Raw genomic sequence first — 26,720 nt, forward strand, 5'->3', positions numbered from 1 at the left:
AAAAAAAGAATGTGTGTGTGTGTGTGAGATTCACCTGGTAAGTTATCTGCTTTGCCATATGCACAGTCCAGGTTCAAACCCTGGCACCACATGGGAAATGCTATTGCACTGGAAGAAAGCAGAGAAGAGGGAATTGGGCGGTAGCACACGTGGCGTGAAGTACAAGGACCAGCATAAGGATCCTGGCTCCAGCCCCTGACTCCCCACCTGCAGGGGAGTTGCTTCACAGGCAGTGAAGCAGGTCTGCAGGTGTCTATCTTTCTCTTCCCCTCCTCTCTTTGATTTCTCTCTGTCCTATCCAACAACGACAGCAATAACAACAGCAATAAAACAACAAGGGCAACCAAAGGAAATAAATAACTAATAAAAATAAAAGCAGGAGAGACACCACAGCACTTCCCCAACACTCATGAACACTATGCAAGTGCTCTTCTGTGGCTCCCAGGGGTTCATGTCTGAGTCCTTGAATGTGGGACAGTATACACTGAGCATTACGCTGATCTCACACCTCTCTGAGTCATACTCAAGACAGTTCACACAAGTAGAACAAGTGCTTTACTAGGACTGAGGCCCTAGATTTAAGTTCCACACCACACAAATATCATGAATGGTGGCAGAAGAAGTCCATAGATGCTAGACCAGAACTGAGGTGTCTCTCTTCTCTTTATTACCTAAGTAAAAAAAAAAGTATGTGTGTGTGTGGGGAGAACCTGTGAATCTTCTTAATGGTATTGCTTTTATTCTAGGCTCTAAGTTCATTCCCAGTTCCAAAAAAAAAAAAAAAATACAACTTTTTTTTGGAGTGGATGGAGCACTAGGCTTATAAGTATGAAGACCTAAGTTTGGATTTCTGTATAACATGTCAGAGGATACTGATTCATTCTCCCATCCCCACACCCCTGTCCCATCTTCTGAAATAAACATATTAAGAAAATAAAGATTCAATTACTTTATGAGAAAGACCAGAGCACTCTGTCACAAGTGGTGTGCCAAGGATTAAACCTAAGGCCTCACACATGCAAGAAATGTACTCTACCTGCTGACCCACCTCCATCACTGCAAGTAGTTGTTAAGCTTAAATTCAAGCTTTTCCACAATGAGTCTGTAGCTCTACTAGAGCACTTCAGCTGCATAACCTGGCCTCTTGTGACAGAATTTGTCCAGCATTCCCAACATAACCTGAAGTGCACAGCTACCTCTCACTGAGCTGTTTTAAGTTGTCTGTGAAATGTTTGTGACCCTTGAAAAATATGCTTCTATGAGACAAGATAGGAAAACATATGGCAGAACAAAGCCAAATAGGTTTCCTCACTGGGAATTTCAGTTGCTTTGATCACAAATATGTGCTCTAAGTTTCCAATAAAGACTACCAGACATGCCAACTATTCACTTATTGCTTCATGGCTCCAAATTTACCTTTTTTTTTTTTTTTGCCTGTTATGAAATAAATTTGGGCCCTTGTAATATTTTTCATTGGTCAGCTGCCATAATATTAAACTTTGTCAATAATGGATGTAGGGGGGGACAGTGGTCTAGATTCTATCGCCAGAACCACCATTAGCCAGAGCTGAAGAGTTCTGGTAATAAATATATGGGGGCAAGCACTGCTTCCTGGTTCCAATTTAGTTCTTGTTCGGCTCTAGAACATATCCTGTATGCTTCTGTTGCATTATTTCTCTGTCAACAATGTCCCCAGCACCCAGACAGTGGGTTTTTGTCCAATTCTAGAGGGTGTATTTTTAGCAAGTTTCTCTGACACAGCACTGCAACTTTTTTGCCATGAACGACTTGTGAGCCATGTAACACAAATCACCTAGGTTTGGGTCAGCCTTGAGGGAGCAGAAGCCATGGTCCTGGGTGCTCTTGCTCAGTCTAGAAGTACTGCTTATATCTGCTACTCCCACATTCTTTTTTTAAATTATTTTTTATATTAATTTATTTATAGAGGAGGGAGAAGCTGAGCATCACTCTGGCATAGGCAGTGCCAGAAGTCAAAATTGAAAACTCATGGTTCAAAGTCCAATTGTGCCACATTCCGGACTGTATATCCCTATACTCTTCAGATTTTTCTCTACTCCTTAGAAACCAAGTCCTCACTGTCCTAATTAGCACTTGGTTAGTAAAGACCCTCCCTGTTTAAGTTACTGTGTGGTTTTCCTCTCCTGATTTATCTGTACACTTACTGGGCTATGACTCAATTTCAATAATATATATCTGAATTGTGGAGAGGAAACATGCCACTGTATTCACTATGACTCGTCTAATCCCGCTGCTAACACATACAGATCCTCACCTCTCTCCACATGTCTCATGCATGCTGTTTCTTTCCAGCCATAATATATGCCCTTCAGAGGAAAATACATCTAGTATTTTATGTAATTCTCAGTCTATTGGTATTTCACATAAAGAAAAGGCGGGGGTAGCATAATGGTCATGCAAAGAGACTCTCATGCCTGAGACTCCAAAGTTCCAGGTTCAATCCCCTGCACCACCATAAGCCAGAGCTGGGCAGTAATTTGGTGAAAGAAAGAAAGGAAGAAAGAAAGAAAGGAAGGAAGAAAGAAAGAAAGAATTGTTGACTTACTATATAAAATAGTAAGACTGGGACTGTGTGGTGGTACATGTGGTTAAGTGCACACATTATAGTGCACAAGGACCTGGTTTCAAGCCCCCAGTCACCACTTGTAGGGGGAAAGCAAGCCTGCAGTGTCTGTATGTCTCCCTCCCTGTCTCCCTCTAAATTTCTCTGTTCTATCAATAATAATAATAATAAAGTCAAAAGATAAAACAAAAATAGTATAGTTAATTCACAATTTTATTTTCTCAAAAACAGAGCAAAGACCAAGGTCAAACCTAGCACCACTGTCCCTGACTTACCAGTCGGATGAGTTGTCGGTCTAGCCATCGAAGAACATCAGGCCCCTCCTCTGACTCTGCTCGGAACACTCCCAGTCGTGCCATCAAGACTGCAGCCGCCTCCTGGTCAAATGCAGCTTCTATGTGCCTAAGCTGACTCTGTGCATCTGCCCAACTGACAATGCACTAGTTAGTGCCACATTCAGATTTAAAAGACCAGAACCAGTACACCATTAAGACAAAGAAACACAAGCCCCATTCCTTCATCTAAGACAACAAACCCCAACCGCATTGTAAGTACTCATAGGAGGTGTGTGAGTGTGCATGTACGTGTGTCTATGTGTATTTACCATATCATTTTTGAAAGCTATCAGCTCAAAAGAAAAATTAACTTCTGACTCCCTGATGTACCACAAGACATTATGAAAGTAAAGTCTCCAAAATCTAACTGTGATTCAAGTCGACGTTGTTTCTTCTAAGTCAGTTTTATAAAGTTTCAATATGTACAAATTTACAAAACAACATTCCAGCACCATTTCCATGGAATATACAAAATATACATTTTGTACGTATACATACACAAAAATTTTTCAGACAATGTCAGGAAAGCTGAAAGACAGTACATATAGAGAGAGCAGGAAGACAAAAAATATAATCAATGACAAAAAGAAACAAATTTCCACAATATAGGTAAAGGCAGTCACAGAAGGCAGAGATATAGACAGTAAGTGGGTCGGCAAAATAGCTTACATGTGTACTATGCAGCTCTGCTATGTGGACCCAAGTTTGAGCCCAGCCCCCACTACACTGAAGGAAGCTTCAGAGGTGTAGTATCTGTATCTCAGTCTCTCTCTCTCATTAAAATAAAGCAAATTTAAATATATTTAAAAAAACAATAAGGGGGGGTGGCACACCTGGTTGAACACACACATTACAATGCTCAAGGACCCAGGTTCAAGTCCCAGGTCCCCACCTGTAGGGGGAAAACTTCACAAGTGGTGAAGCTCTGTCTCTCTCTCTGTGTCTAGCTCCCCCTTCCCTCTAGATTTCTGGCTGTCTCTACCTAATAAAGATAAAAAATAATAATAATAAGCACAGGAACCAGGCAGTGGTGTGCTCAGTTAAGTGCACATGTTCTGATGCACAAGGACCTAGTTTCAAGCCCCCTCTCCCCATCTGCAGGGGGAAGCTTCACAAGCAGTGAAGTAGGTCAGTAGATGTTCATCTTTCTGTTTTTCTATCTCTCACTTCCCTTTCAACACAAGAAAGGAAGGAAGGAAGGGAGAAAGGAATGAAGGAAGAAAAGAAATGGGGGGGGGGGTTGGGAGTCGGGCTATAGTGCAGCGGGCTAAGCGCAGGTGGCGCAAAGCACAAGGACCGGCATAAGGATCCCGGTTTGAACCCCGGCTCCCCACCTGCAGGGGACTCGCTTCACAGGCGGTGAAGCAGGTCTACAGGTGTCTATCTTTCTCTCCTCTCTGTCTTCCCCTCCCTCTCTCCGTTTCTCTCTGTCCTATCCAACAACGACAACAACAATAATAACTACAACAATAAAACAAGGGCAACAAAAGGGAATAAATAAAATAAATATAAAAAAAAAAGAAATGGGGGGGGGGTGGCCACTGAAGCAATGGATTCAGAGTGCCAGCACTAGTGGCAATAAGGAAGGAGGTTAAAAAAAAAGCACAGGGAGTCGGGCTGTAGCGCAGCGGGTTAAGCGCAGGTGGCGCAAAGCATAAGGATCCCGGTTCGAACCCCGGCTCCCCACCTGCAGGGGAGTCGCTTCACAGGCGGTGAAGCAGGTCTGCAGGTGTCTATCTTTTTCTCCCCCCTGTCTTCCCCTCCTCTCTCCGTTTCTCTCTGTCCTATCCAACAACGACGACAACAACAATAATAACTACAACAATAAAACAACAAGGGCAACAAAAGGGAATAAATAAATAAAATAAATATTTTAAAAAATGAATAAAATATTTTTAAAAAAGCACAAAAATTGTTTAACTCATAGATAAATGGGAAAATACAAATAAAAGTGACATACTACTAAACAAGATTAAACACTTATAGCACTCATTAAGACAGGGCATATTCCTTACACTACTGAAAATAAATACAAATCAGTTTCTTAAAGGAATAGTTATTGGGGGCTAGGCTATAGCATACCTGGTTAAGCACACACAATATGAAGCACAAGCACCTGTGCAAGGATCCTGGTTCGAGCCCCTGGCTCCCACCTGCAGGAGGGTTGCTTCATAAGCAGTGAAGCAGGTCTGCAGGTGTCTATCCTTCTCTTCCTCTACCTTCCCCCCCTCTCAATTTCTCTGCCCTATCCAATAAAAAAATTGGCCTCCAGGAGCAGCAGATTTGTAGTACAGGCACTGAGCCTGAGCAATAACACTAGAGGCAAAAAAAGAAAAAGAGGAAAAAAAAATCCACTTCTAGAGCTAGGAGATAGGTCCAGCAATCAAGACCTATAATTATATGGGGGCAGCACGGGGTGAAGTTGTGTGGTACTATAGTGACTCTCCCCTCTCATTCCCCCTTCTCTCTTTCTAAAGGTAAACAATGAAAAAAGTTTGCCTGTGTAGGCCACTCTGGTAGTACCATGTAGTTTTGAGGCACTGGGATAATTTCCTGACACTGAATTGAAAAAAAAAAAAATTCTACTTCTGCAAAGTGGTTAGAAAGAAATGCTCAAGTACACAAAGTTAATAATATGGATTCAGTCATACTAGAAGGAAGTTAGGGGCTGAAATACCCTTTGACAGGAATGATATATCCCACTTGAGCAATACCATAATGTGCAGTCATTAAAATGAATGATATGGAGTCAGCAGTAGCGCAGCAGGTTAAGGAGTAAGGACCCCGGCTCGAGCCCCTGGCTCCCCACCTACAGGAGAGTCGCTTCACAAGTAGTGAAGCAGGTCTGCAGGTGTCTATCTTTCTCTCCATGTCTGTCTTCCCTTCCTCTCTCCATTTCTCTCTGTCCTATCTAATAACGACAAGATCAATAACAACAATAATAACTATAACAATAAAACAAGGGCAACAAAAGGGGATAAATAAATATTTTTTAAAAAATTTTTTAAATGAATGATAGAGGCCTATATGTATTAACAAACATATCCTTGACACACTAAGAAAAGCTGACAAGTATATATTAATATAAAAAGCCATAAACAGATAAAGTACACATATTCCTGATACATAATGGCACAGAAATAGGATTGTAAGGTTAAAGCCAGTATGGTAATATAATTACTTGTGAGGTGAGTGGGTAAAGAACTATGTTTTATATATCTATACTTAAACTTGTTAGTCCTCTGGCGTAGAGTAAGTGCATATACTGGCAACTTATTTAAAATGTTTACAAGAAGGACTTAACTTGCAGGTTATTTATCTGATAATTAAAATAATTAAAATAATTTTTAATGAATTTGTCTCTATTAAAAGATGATTCTCCTCTAGGCAAGTGCCCATAGACCAAGCTGGATTAGTCAACAATTCCTCCTCCTCAAATCAAAGACTGGTGAGGACTATTCTATGGAATTATAAAGATGAACTTATAGATGCTAAATCATCTCTTTACAGAAAAATGTCAGTGTTGCAATAGAAAAGAAAATCAGGCTACTTACTTTCGGGCAACGGTGGTTACACGGATGCGTCTCTGGGTGCTGGAATGTTGATAATGTGTGACAAACTGGATGGCACCTCTACCTCCCTGGGGAATCGGGGCATTGTGCTACAGGGTGAGAAACCATACACCTTTATAATTAGTGGGAGAATTCAAACACAATCAACCCCAGACCTTCCATGCTCTTCCTGAAATAACTGACACATTGGTGATAGTAAAGTCTCTGATACATTTTGAGGGATATACGGAAGGTCTGGGAATCTCAGTATCTATTTTTTTTTTTAATATTTATTTTATTTATTCATTCCCTTTTGTTGCCCTTGTTGTTTTATTGTTGTAGTTATTATTGTTGTCGTTGTTGGATATGACAGAGAGAAATGGAGAGAGGAGGGGGAGACAGAGAGGAGGAGAGAAAGATAGACACCTGCAGACCTGCTTCACCGCCTGTGAAGCGACTCCCCTGCAGGTGGGGAGCCGGGGTTCGAACCGGGATCCTTATGCCGGTCCTTGTGCTTTGCGCCACCTGCGCTTAACCCGCTGTGCTACAGCCCGACTCCCAGTATCTATTTTTTATCTGAAAAAAAAAAAGTGGTCTGGAAAGTGACTCAGTGGACAAAGCTTTGGACTTGCAAGTATGAGGTCCTGAATTCAATCCCCAGCACTACACACACCACAGTGATGTTCTGGCTCTCTCATAAATAAGTAAACCTTAAAAAAGTTTTAAAGAACCATATTCAAATATGCACTAAACTTATAATGACATACATGCTGGAGTGTTTATGCATTAAAGAAATGACTATAATTTGAAATGAATCAAAAAATAAGATGAATCAGTAAATAAAAGAAAATGTAACAGGGTAAATATAGTAAAGTGGTAAATACAGAACCAGTGGTAGGTAGATGGGTATTTGCTTTATAGTCTTTTTTTTTTTTTTTTTGCTGTACAGTCATATGCCTAAAACCTTTTTTTTGGTCATCATCTCTGCTGCTTAACCAGTATGGATGGGCCAAGTTTTCCAGAGAAAGGGAGGTGGAGGGGTAGAGAGAGAGACACAGAGACAGAGGGTGGGGGAGACAGCATAATGGTTATGCAAAAAGACTCTTATGCCTTAGGTTCCAAAGTCGCAGATTCAATCCCCCACACCACAGAGCCAGAGCTGAGCAATATTCTGGGAAGACAAAAAAAAAAAAAAAAAGAAAGAAAGAACAGAGACAAAGAAAAGGAAAGAGGAAAAACTCCATAGCACTGAAGTTCCTTCCAATGCAGTGGAAGCCATGTTTGAGCCTGGATTACATAACATGGCAAAGCAAGCACACTACCCAGGTGAGATACTTGGTGGCCTTATGTGCTTAAAAGTTTTAAAAGTAAAATAATAGGAAAAGAACTAACACACTTGAAAATTCATCTGTAGTACAGGGGCTGGAGAGATAGGTCAATGGTTAGACCAAGTGCTTTGCTATGTATGGTCTTGGCACCAAATTTATGGTACTGGGTGAAGTTCTGATGCTATGGTATCTCACCCCCTCTGTCTTTGTCTATCTAAATAAAAAAAAAAAGTGAAATGGTACTTGCAGCATGGCCTCAGCTACACACACACACACACCCAGTAACATGAAGGGCAGGAGAGAAAGCATAATGGTTATGCAGAGACTCTTATCCCTGAAGCTCCAAAGTCCCACGTTCAATTCTCTGCACCACCATAAGCCAGAGCTAAGTAATGTTCTGGTAGGAAAAAAACAAAACAAAACAATGTGCTATCTGACTCTGACCAGGCAGTTGAAAAGAATAAAAGGGACTATGCCGGGAGTCGGGCAGTAGCACAGTGGGTTAAGCACATGTGGTACAAAGCAGAAGGACCAGCATAAGGATCCCAGTTCAAGCCCTCGGCTCCCTACCTGCAGGGGAGTTGCTTCACAGCGGTGAAGGAGGTCTGCAGGTGTCTGTCTTTCTCTCCCCCTCTCTGTCTCCCCCTCCTCTCTCCATTTCTCTCTGTCCTATCTAACAACGATGACATCAACAGCAACAATAACTACAACAACAATAAAAAACAAGGGCAACAAAAGGGAAAATAAATAAATAAATAAATAAATAAATAAATGGACTATGCCAGACTGATACTAGGCCAACCACACTCAAAATAGCATCAGCTGGAAGAAACAAACCAGGAGAACTGGTTTGTAATGTCAGAAAATACAACACTAGGCATTAATATATTTTTTAATTTAATTTAATTTATATATTATTGGGTAGAGACAAACAGAAATTGAGAGGGGAGAGGGAAATAGAGAGGGAAAGAGACAGACACCTGCAGTTCTACTTCACCACCTGTGAAGCTTTCCCCCTGCAGGTGAGGACCAGGGGCTTTGAACCAGTGTTCCTGCGTACTGTAGTGTGTGCTTAATGAGGTTGTGCCACTGCCTGATCCTCGACATTAATATTTTCTAGGAAATCCACTCACAGGGGCTGGGTGGTGGCGCACTTGGTTGAGCGCACATGTTGCAATGCGCAAGGACCCAGGTTCAAGCCCCCAGTCCCCACCTGCAGGGGGAAAGCTCTGCAAGTGCTGAAGCAGTGTTGCAGGTGTCTCTGTCTCTTTCTCATCTCTACTACCCCCTCCCCTCTCAATTTCTGGCTGTCTCTATCCAATAAATAAATAAAGATATTTAAAAAAAAATTTTTTTAAATAAGAAAAGAAATTCACTCACCTGATTAACTACTTCAAAGTAGATGCCCAGCGTTGATGTGGGATCTAGGCCACAGATTTTCCACTGACTTGTGCCACCAACACCAAGCTCCTAGAATTGACAAGAGGAATTTTTAATACTACAACAAAAGCAAAAAGTTACTAATGTGGTTAATTAAGTAAAATGGCGGAAGGTAGATAGCATAATGGTTATGCAAACAGACTCTCATGCCTGAGACTCCAACGTCCCAGGTTCAATCCTCCGCACCACCATAAGCCAGAACTGAACAGTGTTCTGGTAAAAAAATAAAAAATAAAAAAAAAATTTTTTAATGAAGTAAAATACTGAGTTCTCTTTTACAGAAGACACTTAGTATTGTTTCTTCAACAGGACATTCTGAATAGTTATCAGCAAAGAGATAGCATCAAAGGGATACAACAGAGGGAGCTTTGAGAAAACCCTTTACATTCTATTAGTCTCCTCATGTATCTATTCAAATTTGCCACTTATAATAGATCAAAATCTCCCTTTGTCTTGTCATTTTTTCCTTTTTTAAATTTTTTCAATGTTTATTTATTTATTGTATAGAGACAAAGAGAAATTGAGAGGGGAAGATAGAGAGGGAGAGAGACAGAAAGATACCTGCAGCCCTGCTTCACCACTCGTGAAGCTTTCCCCCTGCAGGTGGGGACCAGGGGCTTGAACCTGGATCCTTGCGCACTGTAATGTGCGTGCTTAACCAAGTGCACCACCGCCAGGCCCCCGTCTTGTCATTTTTCTACAAATTTGTTATTAATTTATTTTTAATGACATAAAGATACAGAGATACACAGAGACAGCTATCAGATCTGGTTTATGGTGGTTATGGGATTGAACATGGGACTTTGGGGCTTCAGGTATGAAAGTTTTTTGCATAACTATTATGCTATCTCCCCAGCCCTGTTCTTTTGTTTAGATACTATACAATCTAGAGGGTTTTTCTTTTTCCTTTTAAGTTTTAACTACCCTTTGAGCTACTACTCACTACTGAGTATATACAAGCCATGTGTACATGGGCCTGCATGAATAAACGTATGTTTCTCTCTGTCTCTATCTGATGATTGTGCTGTACAGTTCACCCTCTCAGTAAATAAGACCTGAGGAACAGAAAGGGCTATGATTAATCCAGACCACAGCCACACTGAACAGGTCTCACTGGGTCAAATAGTTTTGTCTCTTGGCAAAAAAAGTAATTAGAGGAAGTAAGCCATCAGTAAGATTTGGGGCCAGGCAGTGGTGTAGCAAGTTAAGTATACATGGTATGAAGCACAAGGACTGGCATAAGGATCCTGGTTCAAGCTCTTCATTCCCCACCTGCAGAAGTGTTACTTCACAAGCAGTGAAGCAAGTCTGCAAGTATGTCTTTCTCTGGCCATCTCTGTTTTCTCCTTTTCTCTTGATTCCTCTCTGTCCTATCCAACATCAGCAATAACAATACCAACAACAACAAGAGCAACAAAATGGGAAAAATGGCCTCCAGGAGCAGTGGATTTGTGGTGCAGGCACCAAGCCCCAGTGATAACCCTGAAGCCAGAAAAAAAAAGTTCTCACCCTCCACATACACAAAATTTGCTACTCAAAGAACACATATATCTGCATACACAACTCAATATAATCACTCAGAGGTGAAACAAAAGGTATTATCTCATAGGAGGTAGGGGTAATGAAAGATTTTCCTTACATTTTCTGATACACATGGTCCTTTCACATTCAGAGATACACAAGGTCCAATGGCTCCAGCAATTTTCAGTTCCCGAGAGGTCTAGAACAGAACCACATAAGATTATCACATTTGTGCTCCAGGAAAGAGGTGGCACAGTGGATAAAGTACTGGACTATCAAGCATGAGGTCCTGAGTTCAATCCCCTACAGCATATGTACCAGAGTGATGTCTGGTTCATTCTCTCTCCTATCTTTTGCATTAATAAATGAATAAATCTTAAAAAAAAAGATTATCATATTAAATATTAGATAGCCAACTTTTTCTCCTGACAAAGATACAATTTAAGAGGTAAAAACACAGTAGTTATTATCAGTTCATCAAGAGAAAATCCCATGAGGTCTATGGAAATGCTCTTACAAGATTCTATAAGACAATATGAACTGAATAAAGCTTAAATCTTCCTATAGAAACAATTTCATCATGGTCCTGGAGATACAGCAGTGGATAAAGCACTGGACTCTCAATTATGAGGTCTGGAGTTCAATCCCTGGCACTGTATGTGCCAGAACGATGCTCTGCTTCTCTTCTTTCTCATTAACATATAAATATATTTCAAAAACAGTATTATATTTGATCCAAAGATACAGGATTTTCAACTCTGAAATTACCGTCCACATAGAAAATAACAATTTCATGAACTATAATATAATCTTTTTTTAAAGATTTTACTTTTTTTAAGTTTAAGTGTTTTTTTTTTGTTATCTTTATTTATTTATTGAATAGAGAAAGCCAGAAATTGAGAGAGGGGTGATAGAGATAGACAGAGAGACACATATAGCCCTGCTTCACCACTTGTGAAGCTTCCCCCCTGGAGGTGGGGACCGGGGGCTCAAACCCGGGTCCTTGCACACTGTAACATGTGTGCTCAACCAGGTGCACCACCACTCAGCCCCGAGTATCTTTACTAGTAACATGTAAATACTTATTAATTATAATTTCTAATCGGTGAACATAGTGTTTAGTGTTGCTTTAAAATGCTAAATTCAAGTGGCTAAGAAAATACAACAACTGATACAGCACTGGGCTTCCATGCTTGAGGTTCCCAGTTCAACCTTTGGCATCACATGCAGTACTCTGCTTATCTATTTCTCATAGGAAATAAGTAAAAGATAAAATTAACTCAGGCCAGAGAGATAACATAATGGTTATAGAGACAACTTTCATCCTGGGGCTCCAAGGTCTCAAGTTCAATCCCTGGTACAACCATAAGCCAGTGCTTAATGGTCAGGTAAAACAACAACAGCGATAGTATGTGACCACGGAGATGACTCAGTAAACAGTATATTCCCTACATGTATGAGGACCTGGGTTTAACCCCAGCACTGCATATAATAAAGTGGTGCTCTGGTCTCTCTCTTCTTCATAAAGCAAATAAACTTAAAAGAAACTACAGTTTAAGGGCTGGGGAGCAGCACACCTGACTGAGCACACACATTACCATGCACAAGGGCCTGGGTTTGGGTTCAAGCATGCAGTCCCCACATGCAGGGGGAAGCTTCACAGGTGAAGAAGAGCCCTTGTTGTTGTCTCTCTCTGTCTCTATCTCCCCCTTTCCTCTCAGTTTCTCTCTGTCCTATCAAATAAAAGGGGGGGGAAAAAGGGATACTTCAAAAATATCTTACTTATGAATTTGCCAACATAAGGAAAAGCTCATTTCATATTTAACTTTAAAATAACATAGTGTGTGTATATATACACAGACACCTGTGTATAATCCCAAGACAGTGTTTTTTTTCTTTTCCTATAGACACTTAGGTAAATATATTAAGGGATTATAGTGTAATTGCAATTTATCTTCTTTTTTTTTTTTTCCCCCTCCAGAGTTATTGCTGGGCTCGGTGCCTGCACCATGAATCCACCGCTCCTGGAGGCCATTTTTTCCCCCTTTTGTTGCCCTTGTTGTTGTAGCCTCATTGTGGTTATTATTACTGCCATCGCTGACGTTGTTCATTGTTGGATAGGATAGAGAGAAATGGAGAGAGGAGGGGAAGACAGAGAGAGGGAGAGAAAGATAGACACCTGCAGACCTGCCTCACCGCCTGTGAAGTAACTCCCCTGCAGGTAGGGAGCCGGGGGCTCGAACTGGGATCCTTACGCTGGTCCCTGCGCTTTGCGCCACATGCACTTAACCCACTGCACCACCGCCCAACACCCTAATTGCAATTTATCTTCAAATGACCACCCCTCTGATGTCTTCTCAATGACTTAGAATCAAGTGTACAAAGCTGCCAGTCCTTACTGGAAAAGCAAAGCCCCTACATAGCTCTGCACTATTGCAGAGTGTTCTGGCTAGTCTGTAGGCAGGCACTAAATATAGACTATGGCCTGTTCATGCTGTGGTTCATACCAAAGGCTGGGTGGACACTCAACATTGCCTCTGTGCTTAGTCTACCACCCCCTTCTAATTCCTGCTATCTTAAAGCAAGGTAGAGACTACAGGAGGAGAATCTGTGCTTAAAATATTAGTAAACATATAAGTCAGCCTTGAAAAGTAAAATGGCAAAGTAAATATGCTTTGTTGTGACACTTTTGGGAGACTTTTTAATCTATCTTTAGTTGCTAGCATCTGGCATCTTGAGGCTTCTACAAGTTGATGAATAAGAAAGAATGTTTTTATTCCATTAGAATTTTGGAAGTTTATATTACCTTTATATCCAAAGTAGCACCAAATGCCATTCGGAAATCTCCATTAAAATCTTTAGTAAAAATTCTTTGGAATGTCTGCTTAAAAAGTGAAGTGTTGAAAGAATCTCCCATCACCATGTGGCCTCTAACAAGAAAAAACAAAAAAATGAGAGTTTAAGATGACTGAAAACCATTCAGCACTCCCTTGTTATTTATGAACACAAAGGAGAAATGATATCCATAATGGAGCTCCTGACTAATTTGAATTGAAAATTCAATTTGTATTTAGATTCTGAAGACATTTAGAATAAGTCTGCATTACCTTAATAACTGTGGTAATACAGAGATACACTATAAAACTATTAACCCCACCCCAATAAAGTGTATAATAAAAAAAAAAATCTGTACAGATGATAAAATCTCATGGAACTATACAAATACACACAACAATAACAACAAAAAATGAATGCATGTAAAACTCGTGAAATCCAAGTCAGTCTCTGATACATTTGATTATATTTCATCAATCTCGATTTCCTAGTTTTGACATTGTGCTATATTTACATAGGATATCACTAGAAATTTAAGATAAATAATATGAATAGATCTTTGTACTGTTTCTGCAATTTCTTATGAATCTAATGATTTCTTTTTAAAAATATTTATTTATTCCCTTTTGTTGCCCTTGTTGTTTTATTGTTATAGTTATTATCATTGTTGTTATTGATGTTGTTGTTGCCGGGTAGGACAGAGAGAAATGGAGAAAGTAGGGGAAGACAGAGAGGGGGTGAGAAAGATAAGACACCTGCAGACCTGCTTCACTGCTTGTGAAGCGACTCCCCTGCAGGTGGGGCGCCAAGGACTCCATCCGGGATACTTAGGCCAGTCCTTGCGCTTTGCGCCACTACGTTACCACCCGACTCCCGTGAATCTAACTATTTCAAAGTAAATAACAGAAAAAATAGACTTGGGCAGGGGAAACAGTATAATGGTTATGCAAAGAGACTCTTGTGCCTGAGGCTTCCAAGTCCCAGGTTCAATCCCCTGAACCACCATAAGCTAGAGCTGAGCAGTGCTTTGGTAAAAAAAGAAGAAGAAAAATTAGACTTTTGGGCAGGTAAATATCATAATGGTTATACAAAGAGATTCTCATGCCTAAGGCTCCAAAGTCCTAGGTTCAATCCCCTGTACCACCAAATGTTAGAGCCAAGCAGTGCTGATTAAAAAAAAAAGGGGTGGGTGAGAGAGAGAGAGAAATAGCCTTTTAATCAACAAAGAACAGTTAAATGTTTATCTGCTGAGACATCATCTCTACTCTGGAGCAGGGAGACAGCATAATAGTTATGCAAAAGACTTTCATGACTGAGGCTCTGAGGTATTGTGTTGAATCCCCCCCACACACCACAAGCTAGACAGCTGAGCATTGCTCTGGTAAAGGGGATGGGGTGGGGAAAGAGGAACGAAATTTAAGCTAATATGACCTATTTACTGTGAATCCTTGAGCCCTCACCCCAATCACTGCTACCTTTTCCAAGAGGCCCATATATACTCCCAAGCTACAAAGGCCCCATCCCAGAACTAAGTTTATTTAAGTTGGCCCATCCCTCTGATTTCATCACATGCCATTTCCTTATAGTAAACTCTCACTTTTCTGAAATGCAAGCTGCCAACATACCCAGTGAGATTTGCACAACACTTCATCTCCAGAAGTCCTGTTTGATCAAGGGCACAAGCATAAATATCAATGCAGTGACCATTTGTAGCAGTTCGATTAGCAAGCATCTCATAGTGCTGTGAAGAGAGAAAAAAATAGCTCTAGGACATGGTACTGTCATTCAAACTAGTTAAGTGTTACCATACCATAGGAAAGTAATCAAATACAAATGTGGAAACTGTTCTCTTAAAAAACATCCAGATAAAATTAAAGTAGTTTTCAATCTGAAAACACTTAACATTTTGACCACTCTAATGAAAGTCTCAGAGGTACTCTATTTTTTTTTTTTTTTTCTTCATTTGGTAGGACAGAAAGAAACTGAGAGGGGAAGTGGAGATAGAGAGACGCCTGCAGTACTGCAGTACTTACTTACCGCTCCTGAAACTTCCTTCCACCTTGCAGGTGAGGATAGGGCCTTAAGCCCAGGTCCTTGTAACATGTGTGCTAAACCAGGTGTGTCACTTCCCGGCCATGAGCTGCTCTAATTTAACAGCAGTCAAGCTCTGCACCATCAGGAGGGTCCTAGAAAAAGAATCCTTGGACTCCCCATAGATAATATGGGCCTAGACCTCTGATTGATCCCTCTCTCTACTATCACTAGTCATACCCATTGGGAACATTGTTATAAGCCCTTTTGTAGGCTTCTTTAGGATTGTACCTTCACTATGAAATAGCAATGGTAGGGACTGCCCCACTCTCTGAAGGGAGGCTGGCTCATCCTACTCTGTCACTCAATGAAGAATGGTTCTAAAATGTGTGCAGCCTAGAATGTTCCCAGTTGTAACTATGGACTGTGAGCTCAGTCTGACAGGGACTTGGAGGTTGTACAGGGTCCTGTGCTAAATATGAGTACATATAGGCCCCGGGTTAGATCACTGTGTTTAACTGTTAATTACATTTACATATCTTCTTTAAGTTTTCATGCAAGTTTCTGGCCTAATCCTGCTTCCTAATTCTACTCTCAACTCTTGACACCATCTTCCCGGACAATATTTCTAGTCCATCCCCATGTTAGCTATCAAGCTCAAGCAAAGATTATTAAGACATAGGCTCCTAGGAACATTCCTAAAATACACTTCCTAGCTCCTTCTACCCTAAGGTTCCTACTTGCATCTGCTCTATCCCTACTTTATGGTTCTTACTTATTAAACATTTTGTCCTCCTATCTTACTGCATTCAGCCATCAAGTTGCAGATGCCACTACGATCCCATCCTGACTTCCCTGTACAGATGGCCTCAACAATGCTTCCTGGAACCTCACCTCTCCAGAGCCCTATCACACAAGGGAAAGACAGAAACAGGCCTGGGGTAAGGATCAAACCTGCCAATGCCCATGTCCAGCAGAGAAGCAATTAAAAAAGCAATTAAAGAAGCCAGAACTTGGACCTTCTGCACCCCGTAAAGAATTTCAGTCCGTACTCCCAGAAAGATAAATAGGGAAGTTTCCAATAGAGGATATGGGACACAGAACTCTGGTGGTGGGAAGTGTATGGAATTATACCCCTATTACAATTATATTCCTTACAATCTGATAAATCAGTATTAAATCATTAGTAAGAAATAAAGCATACTAAAAAAAGAAAAATTGCACCATCAGGCTGGGGAAGAAGCACAAGTGTGTTTCATCAGATTTTCAAGCCTGAAGCCTCATAGTTTGAATATTCAATCCCTAGCACCAGGATATGCTAGAGCTGAGCAGTGCTCTAGTATCTATCAAGAAAGTAATTTTTTTCTTTAAAAAAAGTATCTGCGGGAGTCAGGCAGTAGTACAGCGGGTTAAGCGCACGTGGCGCAAAGCCCAAGGACTTGCCTAAGGAGACCAGTTCGAGCCCCCGGCTCCCTACCTGTAGGGGAGTCACTTCACAGGCAGTGAAGCAGGTTTGCAGGTGTCTGTCTTTCTCTCCCCCTCTCTGTCTTCCTCTCCTCTCTCCATTTCTCTCTGTCCTATCCAACAACGACGACATCAACAACAATGACAATGATAACTATAACAAGGGCAACAAAAGGAAATAAATAAATAAATAAATAAATGTATCTGCAAGGTCACCTCAGAGCAGCTATCATGCATAAAGTATGGCTTCAACAAAGTAGCCATCATTCCCTAAGAGTCTAAACCCAGCCCTGAATAACTACAACTACAGTTTGTACCCAGCTAGAATACCTACCTTGGTTGCCTTTTTCATTAAACGTGCATTGTCTTTCTCAATATCATGCCAAGAACGAATAGGAACCTTTAATTCATCTCCAACTACCATTCCAGGTCCTTGGGTTGGGGGACCTCCAGTAAACAACATAATCCTGGCTCCAGTGTTTGGAAAAGTACCCTAAGACAGTAAATGACAATATTTTAGAAGCACACACAATCATACCAAGTTTATTTACACTTTCCAAAAGAAAATCTCCAAAGTGAACTCTGGCTGGCTTTTCTAAATATTTAATATCAGAGAATAATGCAGATGGCAATGAAGAGAAAAATCTTATTTCTTCCACCTGTTTTGGACATGTTTTTAATTTATGTGAGCACTTCCATTGCGTGAATGGCTTTGTGCTCCTCATGGAAATTTCTGATATTTTCAAAACACTAAGTAGCTCCTTCAGTATAAATAATGACAGAAGCACTTCCCGATACAACTGACATAGACCATAAGTGATTTTCAAATGTGGCCTTCATGCTCAGCTTCTGAGGACAAATTTGCATAATTTGAGAAGTTCTGATGAATTGACTTACCTCCAACAAGCCAACAGCAATAGATAAAGCCACACCAGTGGATCTCAAAGGTCTCTTCCCCTGAGTTACAGGCCATGGGTCCCTCTGTAGCTCTCCGAGAAGATCAGTGAGGTTCATGTCAATCTTGTGAACAGGCTGCAGAAATCTACATGATTTTCAACAGACACATCAATCCTGGTCAAATAAAGTACCTTAGTCTTTAGCCTTAGGTAACACATGCTCTACAAAGTAGTTATGCAGAATAGAAAAAATTAACATCTTCTCCCTTTAGTGCTACTGTTCACTGCAACAGAACAACCCAACAGATTGTAATCAAAAATACAATTTAAAGCATATCTAGTAGATTATATATGCAGCATAAAAAATTCATTTGGGGCTGGGTGGGGGCGCATCTGATTGAGCGCACATTGCAATGCACATGGACCTGGATTCAAGCCCCTGGTCCCCACATGCGGGGGAAAGGGGGTGTTGAGTGGCAAAGCAAGGCTGCACGTGTCTCTTTCCCCTTCTCTATCTCTCAATTTCTGGCTGTCTCTATCCAATAAATAAATAAAGATAATAAAAAAATTAGTTTAAGAAGATGAAAAAAAATCAGTTTAAGAAGATGAATTCAGTTCAATTAATCTGAAAGTGGCAGGTGAGTGAAACAGCTCAATTAAGATAGTGTGGTGCTTTGCCAAGTGCTCAACCCAAGTTCCAGTCTGGTTTCCACTACAGTGTAGGACGCTTCAGTACTGTGGTCTCTTTCACTTTCGACCTCTCTCTGCTTCTCTATAATTAATTTAAAAATAAATATAAATAAATATATATATATACACACACACACACATCTATCTCTTGTTGGAGAGTAACGCATTTCTTTCCTTTTTCTCTTAAAGAAATTTTTAAAAAAATATTTATTCATTTATTTATTTATTCCCTTTTGTTGCCCTTGTTTTTTTATTGTTGTAGTTATTATTGTTGTTGTCACTGATGTCATCATTGTTGCATAGGACAGAGAGAAATGGAGAGAGGAGGGAAAGACAGAGAGGGGGAGAGAAAGATAGACATCTGCAGACCTGCCTCACCACCTGTGAAGAGACCCCCCTGCAGGTGGGGAGCCGGGGACTTGAACTGGGATCCTTACGCCAGTCCCTGCACTTAGTGCCACCTGCACTTAACCCACTGTGCTACCGCCTGAATCCCAAGAAGTTAAATTTTAAGCAGCAAGAAAATCCTCCAGACATACCTAATATAAATTCAGTACAAAAAAAAGTTCATTAAGTTGATAACCTTCTTCATTCTTGGAAATCACTTAGAGAGAAACTCTTATCTTAGTAAGAGGTTGTGCCTAGCATGTCAGGCAATATATTTTACCATCTTCCAGACTATTAATCCAGCTTGGGAAAACTCCAAGCACTAAACATTCTAGCTAACTGACTGGTCTCTAGTTTGAGGACACCCAACAGAAACCTTTTTATTTTCTCAGCTTTACTTAAAAATAACAAAGAACAAGAGCCATTATATCTAATGGGAGGAAAAAATATATATAGTTCCAAGACCTTCTAGGTGATACATTAATGGGAAAAGCACTCACAGTCCAGGGAGGTGGCTCAGCAGCACAGTACCTGCCTTTCATGTTTAAGTCCCTGAAATCTATCCCCAGCGCTGCATGAGAGCAACAAAGACAAAACAAGTAGAACCCCATCAATGCTGGTACAGCACTTTGTGCCAGCTCTTTGTCTCTTTTACTCTCTCTCATAAATATTTTTTAAAAAAATGTGGTCTGGGATGTGGTACAATGGATAAAGCATTGGATTCTCAAGCATGAGGCCCTGAGTTCAATCCCCGGGAGTACATGTACCAGAGTGATGTCTGTTTCTTTCTCTCTCCTCCTATCTTTCTCATTAATAAGTAAAATCTTTAAAAATATATATATTTTTTTTAAAAAGTGGGCCAAGAATAGGATTTAGCAGCAGAGTTCATTAATGGGAACTTGGGTTTGAACTAGGCACAAGGTAAGAAATGAGAAATATTCTCAGCACATTAATCATACGTATATATGTACAATTTACTTGCAAATTTTAAATATATTCTGATGTGCTATATACATTTTCAGCAGCAAATATTTTAGACTTAGAACTTTTTTTTCCCCCCAAAAAAAATAAGGAAGCCAAAGTTCTACCACTTTCCTTTCCTTACTCCAGCATGCCTGTTACCACATCTAGAACATTCTATGTTGGTGGCTCACCTGCTTGAAACAAAAGGATGCTCCTGAGGCTGAGCAGGTCTTGCTTGTTGCATGGGCATGGCAGGCTTGGTCAGGCCCAGCATATCCTAAAAGAACCAGAAACATTCATTGCTCACAACACAAAAAGTGAATGACTAATCTTTTTTAAAAATGTTCTTTTTAAATTTTTTATTAGTATTTATTTTCCCTTTTGTTGCCCTTGTAGTTTTGTTGTTATAGTTATTGTTGTTATTGATGTCATCATTGTTGGATAGGACAGAGAAATGGAGAGAGGAGGGGAAGACAGAGAGGGAAGAGAAAGACAGACACCTGCAGACCTGCTTCACTGCCTGTGAAGCGACTCCCCTGCAGGTGGAAAGCCAGGGGCTTGAATTGGGATCCTTATGCCGGTCTTTGTGCTTTGCAGCATATGTGCTTAAATCACTGTGCTACTGCCCAACTCCCTACTAATTTTCTTTTTAATATTTTATATATTTAATATTATATATATATTAATATATTTAATTTTTTTCTTTTTTTTTTTCCCTCCAGGGTTATTGCTGGGCTCGGTGCCTGCACCATGAATCCACCACTCCTGGAGGCCATTTTCCCCCCTTTTTGTTGCCCTTGTTGTTGCAGCCTCGTTGCGGTTATTATTGCCATTGTTGACGTTGCTTTTGTTGTTGGATAGGACAGAGAGAAATGGAGAGAGGAGGGGAAGACAGAGAGAGAGGGGAGAGAAAGATAGACACCTGCAGACCTGCTTCACCACCCGTGAAGCGACTCCCCTGCAGGTGGGGAGCCGGGGGCTCGAACCGGTATCCTTACGCGTGTCCCTGCACTTTGCGTCACGTGCGCTTAACCCACTGCGTCACCGCCCGACTCCCTATTTAATATTTTATATATATATATATGGAGAGAGAGAGAGAGAGAGGCCAACCGAGACCAGAGCACTGTTCAGTTCTGGCTTATGGTGCTGCCAGGGGTTGAGTCTGGGACCTCAGAGCCTCAGACATGAAGGCATGAAAGTCTTTTCAGTGTCTCCTCTGCTATCTGCCCAGTTCAACAAATTAGTTTTTAAGAAACAACCCTGTAAACAGGTCAACTAGTTTACTTGGATAGTATGCAACTTTGTCATGTGTACAACCCATGTTTGAATTCAGCCCCCTCTACAAAGAGGAAGCTCCAAATACTGTGGTCTCTCTCTCTCTCTCTGGTTCTCTGTATCTAAAAAAGAAAGAAAAGGGAAGGGGGAGAAAGGGAGTATGGGAAAAAAAGGGGAGGGGATGGGGAGAGGTGGGGAAGAGAAGAGGGGGAGTGAGGGTAGGAGAGGGAGAGGGAGAGGGAGAGGGAGAGGGAGAGGGAGAGCAAGAGGGATCCCCTTGCTTTGGCTAGGGCAATGGTGTCATCAGCAAGCAGAACACACACTTTGTGGATCTGGGACTCCAGACTCTGCAAATAATCAGAGTGTTACTCCTATCTATCTGTCTCTCTTTCCACCCATCGCCCCATTAAATACTTTTTCAAAAAAGGAAAGAAAGAGACAGAAAGGAAGTCAGAAAAACATTTCTGTTTACATACAAACCTGTATTTGCTTTGCAGTTAAATCCTTGGTCCCTCGAAAGACATAACTTTTGGAGATTCCTTCACAGCTGAGTTCATGAACCTGCACCATCCTCCCAAATGTGATCAAGCCTACCAGAGCATCTGGAGGAAGGAGACTCAAGGACATTTGGAGGGATTCTTTGAGGGCTTGAAGATCATCTTCTTCCAGGCATGTGTCAACCACATAAAGGAAGATCAGAGGGGTTTGAGCACCTCGCTTTAAGCAAAGGAAAATTAAACAATGATCAATATACAAATAGACACAATTCGCTCCTTTATCTACTGCACCACCTCCCAAACCACAATTTGCTCCTTTTAAAGCATATCAGGTATGCAAGGCCCAAGAAGTAGCACAGTGGATAAGGTGGCTTACTCTCAAGCGTGAGATCCTGAGTTTGATCTTCAGCATAGTATGTGCCAGAGTGAAGTTCTGGTTCTCTTTCTCTCCTCTTCCTCTCTCACAAATATAATAATAATAATAGTAATAATAATAATAATAATAGCAGTAGTAGGTGGTCTGGGAAGTGGTGCAGTGAATCAGGCACTGGACTCTCAAAAATGAGGTCCCAAATTCAATCCCAGAACAAGTGCATATACCAGAGTGATGCCCAAGTTCTCTCTCTTTCTCTCTCTTTTCTGATTTCTCTCATTAGTAACTAAAATCTTGGGCAGGGAAGATAGCATAATGATTATGCAAACAGACTCTCATGCCTGAGGTTTTGAGGTCCCAGGTTCAATCCTCCACACCACCATAAGCCAGAACTGAGCAGTGCTCTGGTAAATAAGTAAATTTAATTTTTAAAATAATAGTAAAAAAAATTAGGTGTATAAATAACAAGACTTCATCTATATCTACTGTCAGGGGATAAAGACATCTAAACATGCCACCATGTAGTTCACTAACTGACAGTAGTCTGGGTAGTGGCACCTGGTTGAGCACACATTACAATGTGCAAGGGTCTGGGTTTAAGCCTCCAGTCCCCATCTGCAGAGGGAAAGCTTTGCAAGTGATAAAGCAGTGCTGCAGGTGTCTCCCTGTCTCTGTCTCTCTCTCTACTGCCCCTTCCCTCTCAATTTCTGGTTGTTTCTATCCAATAAATAAATGAATAAATAAAATTAAAGTTTTTAATGACAGATTCTATCACAACAAACTAAACACAGGGTTATTTGTACCCAACAACTCATTTTATATATTTTTTAACATTTTTTTAAGTGCCAGACATTGTTTTGAACCTAAGAAACATCAATGAACCAAAGAATAAAGGCCTTTTTTCTGCCTCAAGAAACTAATTTTATGGGATAGAAGAGGTAAGGAAGACTACAATGTCAAGAAGGGAAGCTGGGGGAGACTGCTTAAAAAATTATCATTTGGGAGTCAGGCAGTAGCACAGTGGGTTAAGCGCAGGTGGCACAAAGCGCAAGGACCAATGTAAGGATCCTGGTTCGAGCCCCCGACTCCCCACCTGCAGGGGGGTCACTTCACAGTCACTGAAGCAGATCTGCAGGTGTCTATCTTTCTCTCCCCCTCTCTGTCTTCCCCTCCTCTCTCTGTCCCATCCAACAACGATGACAATAATAAAACAAGGGCAACAAAAGGGAATAAATAAATATTCTTTTAAAAAAAAGTTATCATTTGACGGCCCAGGGAAGTGGCTCAGCAGTAGAATACATGCTTTTTATGCATGAGACCCTAATTTCAATCCCCAGAAACACGTGGGAAAAGCATGGACACCAACAACTAAAATGAATGGAGCTCCATGGATGGAAAAGCATTGCTGTAACGTCTATCCTTCTGTAAAAATATGGAAAGAAAATTGGGCCAGGGAGGCAGCTCAGTGATATTACATGTACAGGGCCCTGGGTTCAATCTACAGCACCATACATTTAAAGAAGAAAAGAGTTAAGACATGAATAAAAACCTGGAGGATAAAAGAGAGAAAGTAACACAGATGCTGAAGGCACACAGAGCTCTGATGTCTATTATTTCAGGTAAAAAGGGAGCCATTTTTACCACTGGATTTTTCTGAACACAGAAGCTCACATGACATATTTTTAATGAGTTCCTTTGGGGCCTGGAAGTAGTGTACCTGGTAAAAGCACACATTTTGCCGCACACAGGTACAGATTTGAGCTTCCAGCACCACACAGAAACACCACGCACAATACCAGGGGAAGTCCCTTAAGTAGTAGAGTGGTGCTGTGGTATCTCTCCAACATTCTCAATTTCTTTTTTTTAAAAAAGAACATTTTATTTATTTGTTTATTTAATAACTGGATAGAGACAGTAAAAAATCAAGAAGGAAAGAGGGCTGGGGAAGATACCATTAATGGTTATGCAAAGACTTTCATGTCTGAGGCTCTAAGATACTAGGTTTGATCCCCAGCATCATCATAATAAGCCAGAGCTGAGAATGCTCTGGTCTCCCCTCCCCCAACCCACCATATCTCTGTCATTAAAATAAATAAAACACTGAGAGAGAGGAGAGAGAGAAGAGGGGAGAAGAGGAGACAGGAGGAGAAGAGAAGAGGGGAGGGGAGGGAAGGGGAGGGGAGGGGAGAGGGGAACCCAAAGCACTGGTTCTCCACTCATGAAACTTTTCCTCCTGCAAGTTGGAGTCAGAGACTTGAACCTATGTCCTTGTGCATTCTAACACACAAGCTCTATCAAATGTGCCACCCCCTCCTCCTCCACCCCATGCCACACTTCTATTTTTTTTCTGCCCCCAGGGTTATCTCTGGGGCTCGGTGCCTGTACTACAAATCCACTGCTCCTGTGGACATTTTATTTATTTATTTATTTTTGATGGGTCAGAAATTGAGAGGGGAAGGGAAGATAGAAAGGGAGAGAGAAAGACGGACACCTGCAGACCAGCTTCACTCCGGGTGAAGCGACTTCCCTGCAGGTGGGGGAGCCAGGGGCTTAAACTGGGATACTTGCGTGGGTCCCTATGCTTCTTGCTATGTATGCTTAACCCAGTGCACCACTACCCAAACCCCCCGTACAGACACAGACACACACGCACACACACACACTTCTTTTTATTTATTTAGTTATTTTAGTATTTATTTTCCCTTTTGTTGTCCTTATTGTTTTATTGATGTAGTTACTAATGTCATCGTTGTTGGATAGGACAGAGAGAAATGGAGAAAGGAGGGGAAGACAGAGAGGGGAGAGAGAAAGCTAGACACCTGCAGACCTGCTTCACCACCTTCAGGTGGGGAGCCAAATGCCCGAACCGGGATCCTTATGCTGGTCCTTGCGCTTTGCTTAACCCGCTGCGCTACCGCCCGACTCTCAACACACACACACACACACACACTTCTATCCATATCTGAAATTAAAGGAAAACTCTGCTGGAAGTTATAGAGGGCTGGGAGACCAAAAAATAGTAAATGAATAGATAATTACCTTTGCTATTGGGTTAAGAATAATGGAGTCAGGCGGTAGTACAGGGGGTTAAGTGCATGTGGCACAAAGTTAAGAATATGGAGTCAGGCGGTAGTACAGGGGGTTAAGTGCATGTGGCACAAAGCACAAGGACGGGAGTTAAAGATTTTGGTTCGAGCCCCCAGCCCCTCACCTGTAGGGGAGTCACTTCACAAGTGGTGAAGCAGGTCTGCAGGTGTCTATCTTCCTCTCCCTCACTCTGTCTTCCCCTCCTCTGTCCATTTCTCTCTGTCTTATCCAACAACGATGATATCAATAACAATAATAATAACTACAGCAATAAAACAACAAGGGCAACAAAAGGGAATAAATAAAAATATAGGTTAACAAGGGCAAAATCAGGGAAAAGAGTGAAAGATACTGCCCCAATTATTTAATTGACAGTGAGGGATGGCCAAGGATTAGAGCAGTAAGGAGAAAAAAACAGTTAAATCCTGAATGAACTTTTAATATAGACCTATCAGGATTTCCTAATGGATTAGATACAGCAAATGAGAGAAAGAAAGGATGACTAAGTTCTAGAAGCTGAATAACCAGGAGATGTAGATATATTGAGACAGAGAAGACTGTGGAGGACAGGTTTTGAATTGATTCAGTGCTACACTTTTTTATAGCCTTCTTTCAAGACCTGGAAACAGTGCAAGTAAGTTCACATGTATGATAATCTAACATTTACAATCTTGTTGTAATTACAGCTAACTCTGAGTTACGGAGAGAGTTAAGAGATATGAAAGTATCTCAATCCAAAAAAGAAGTATTTCAAGTGAAGCACAGCATTTAATAATACTCATAAAATTCACGACAAACAAGTTACCTGTAGCATGTACTCAACTGTAGAAAACTGGGGCATCAATTCAGCTGGCTGATTCACCTCAGATATACCTGCATAAGCTGGAGGAAACTGAAGAGGAAAGGGAAAAAAATAAAGGAATATTTTATTAGGACTGAAAGATATTTATGTCACACCTCTGGAATTTAAAGTAAATGAAATATACTTATTCTACAAGTACCAAATGTTACTTAAATGCTATAATTACCAAGATATAATAATTCATAGCCCTGCCTTACACTTATATCAATTTGTAACTTTTAAAAATGCAGCTTTAGGTTGCATTGTATCTTCTAAATGGTTAAAAAAAACTCATCATTAAAAATCATTTCTTCTTTCCTTGAAGAACCAAAAAAAAAAAAAAAATCGTTTCTTCACTGGGGGAAGATAGAAATAGGCTGGGGGTATGGATCGACCTGCCAACACCCATGTCCAGTGGAGAAGCAATTACAGAAGCCAAGCCAGCAGACCTTCCACCTTCTGCACCCTATGAAGAATTTTGGTCCATATTCCCAGAGGGATAAATGTTAGGGAAAGATGAAAATATTTACATACACCTATTTTACTCTTTCCACACTGCCTTTTGATGTTTTAAAATTTTAAAAAAAATTATATATTTATTTTC

The 26,720-nt window shown here is 40.8% G+C and overlaps 1 protein-coding gene across 1 annotated transcript in view; it reads right to left on the reverse strand.

The window, feature by feature from the left end:
* SEC23B (SEC23 homolog B, COPII coat complex component) overlaps positions 1-26,720 on the reverse strand; it is a 42,778-nt gene that overhangs the window by 10,406 nt on the left and 5,652 nt on the right. The window contains exons 3-13 of the mRNA XM_007525575.3: positions 26,081-26,167; positions 21,799-22,035; positions 20,235-20,320; positions 18,005-18,149; positions 17,442-17,600; positions 15,238-15,353; positions 13,584-13,707; positions 10,896-10,976; positions 9,197-9,286; positions 6,492-6,598; positions 2,878-3,031 (exon numbers count right to left, since the gene is read on the reverse strand). Of these exons, the coding sequence (XP_007525637.2) occupies positions 2,878-3,031; positions 6,492-6,598; positions 9,197-9,286; positions 10,896-10,976; positions 13,584-13,707; positions 15,238-15,353; positions 17,442-17,600; positions 18,005-18,149; positions 20,235-20,320; positions 21,799-22,035; positions 26,081-26,167 (1,386 nt within the window). The remainder of the gene's footprint in view (positions 1-2,877; positions 3,032-6,491; positions 6,599-9,196; positions 9,287-10,895; positions 10,977-13,583; positions 13,708-15,237; positions 15,354-17,441; positions 17,601-18,004; positions 18,150-20,234; positions 20,321-21,798; positions 22,036-26,080; positions 26,168-26,720) is intronic.

The sequence above is a fragment of the Erinaceus europaeus genome, chromosome 1 (genome assembly GCF_950295315.1).
Source record: "Erinaceus europaeus chromosome 1, mEriEur2.1, whole genome shotgun sequence".
Taxonomy (NCBI): domain Eukaryota; kingdom Metazoa; phylum Chordata; class Mammalia; order Eulipotyphla; family Erinaceidae; genus Erinaceus; species Erinaceus europaeus.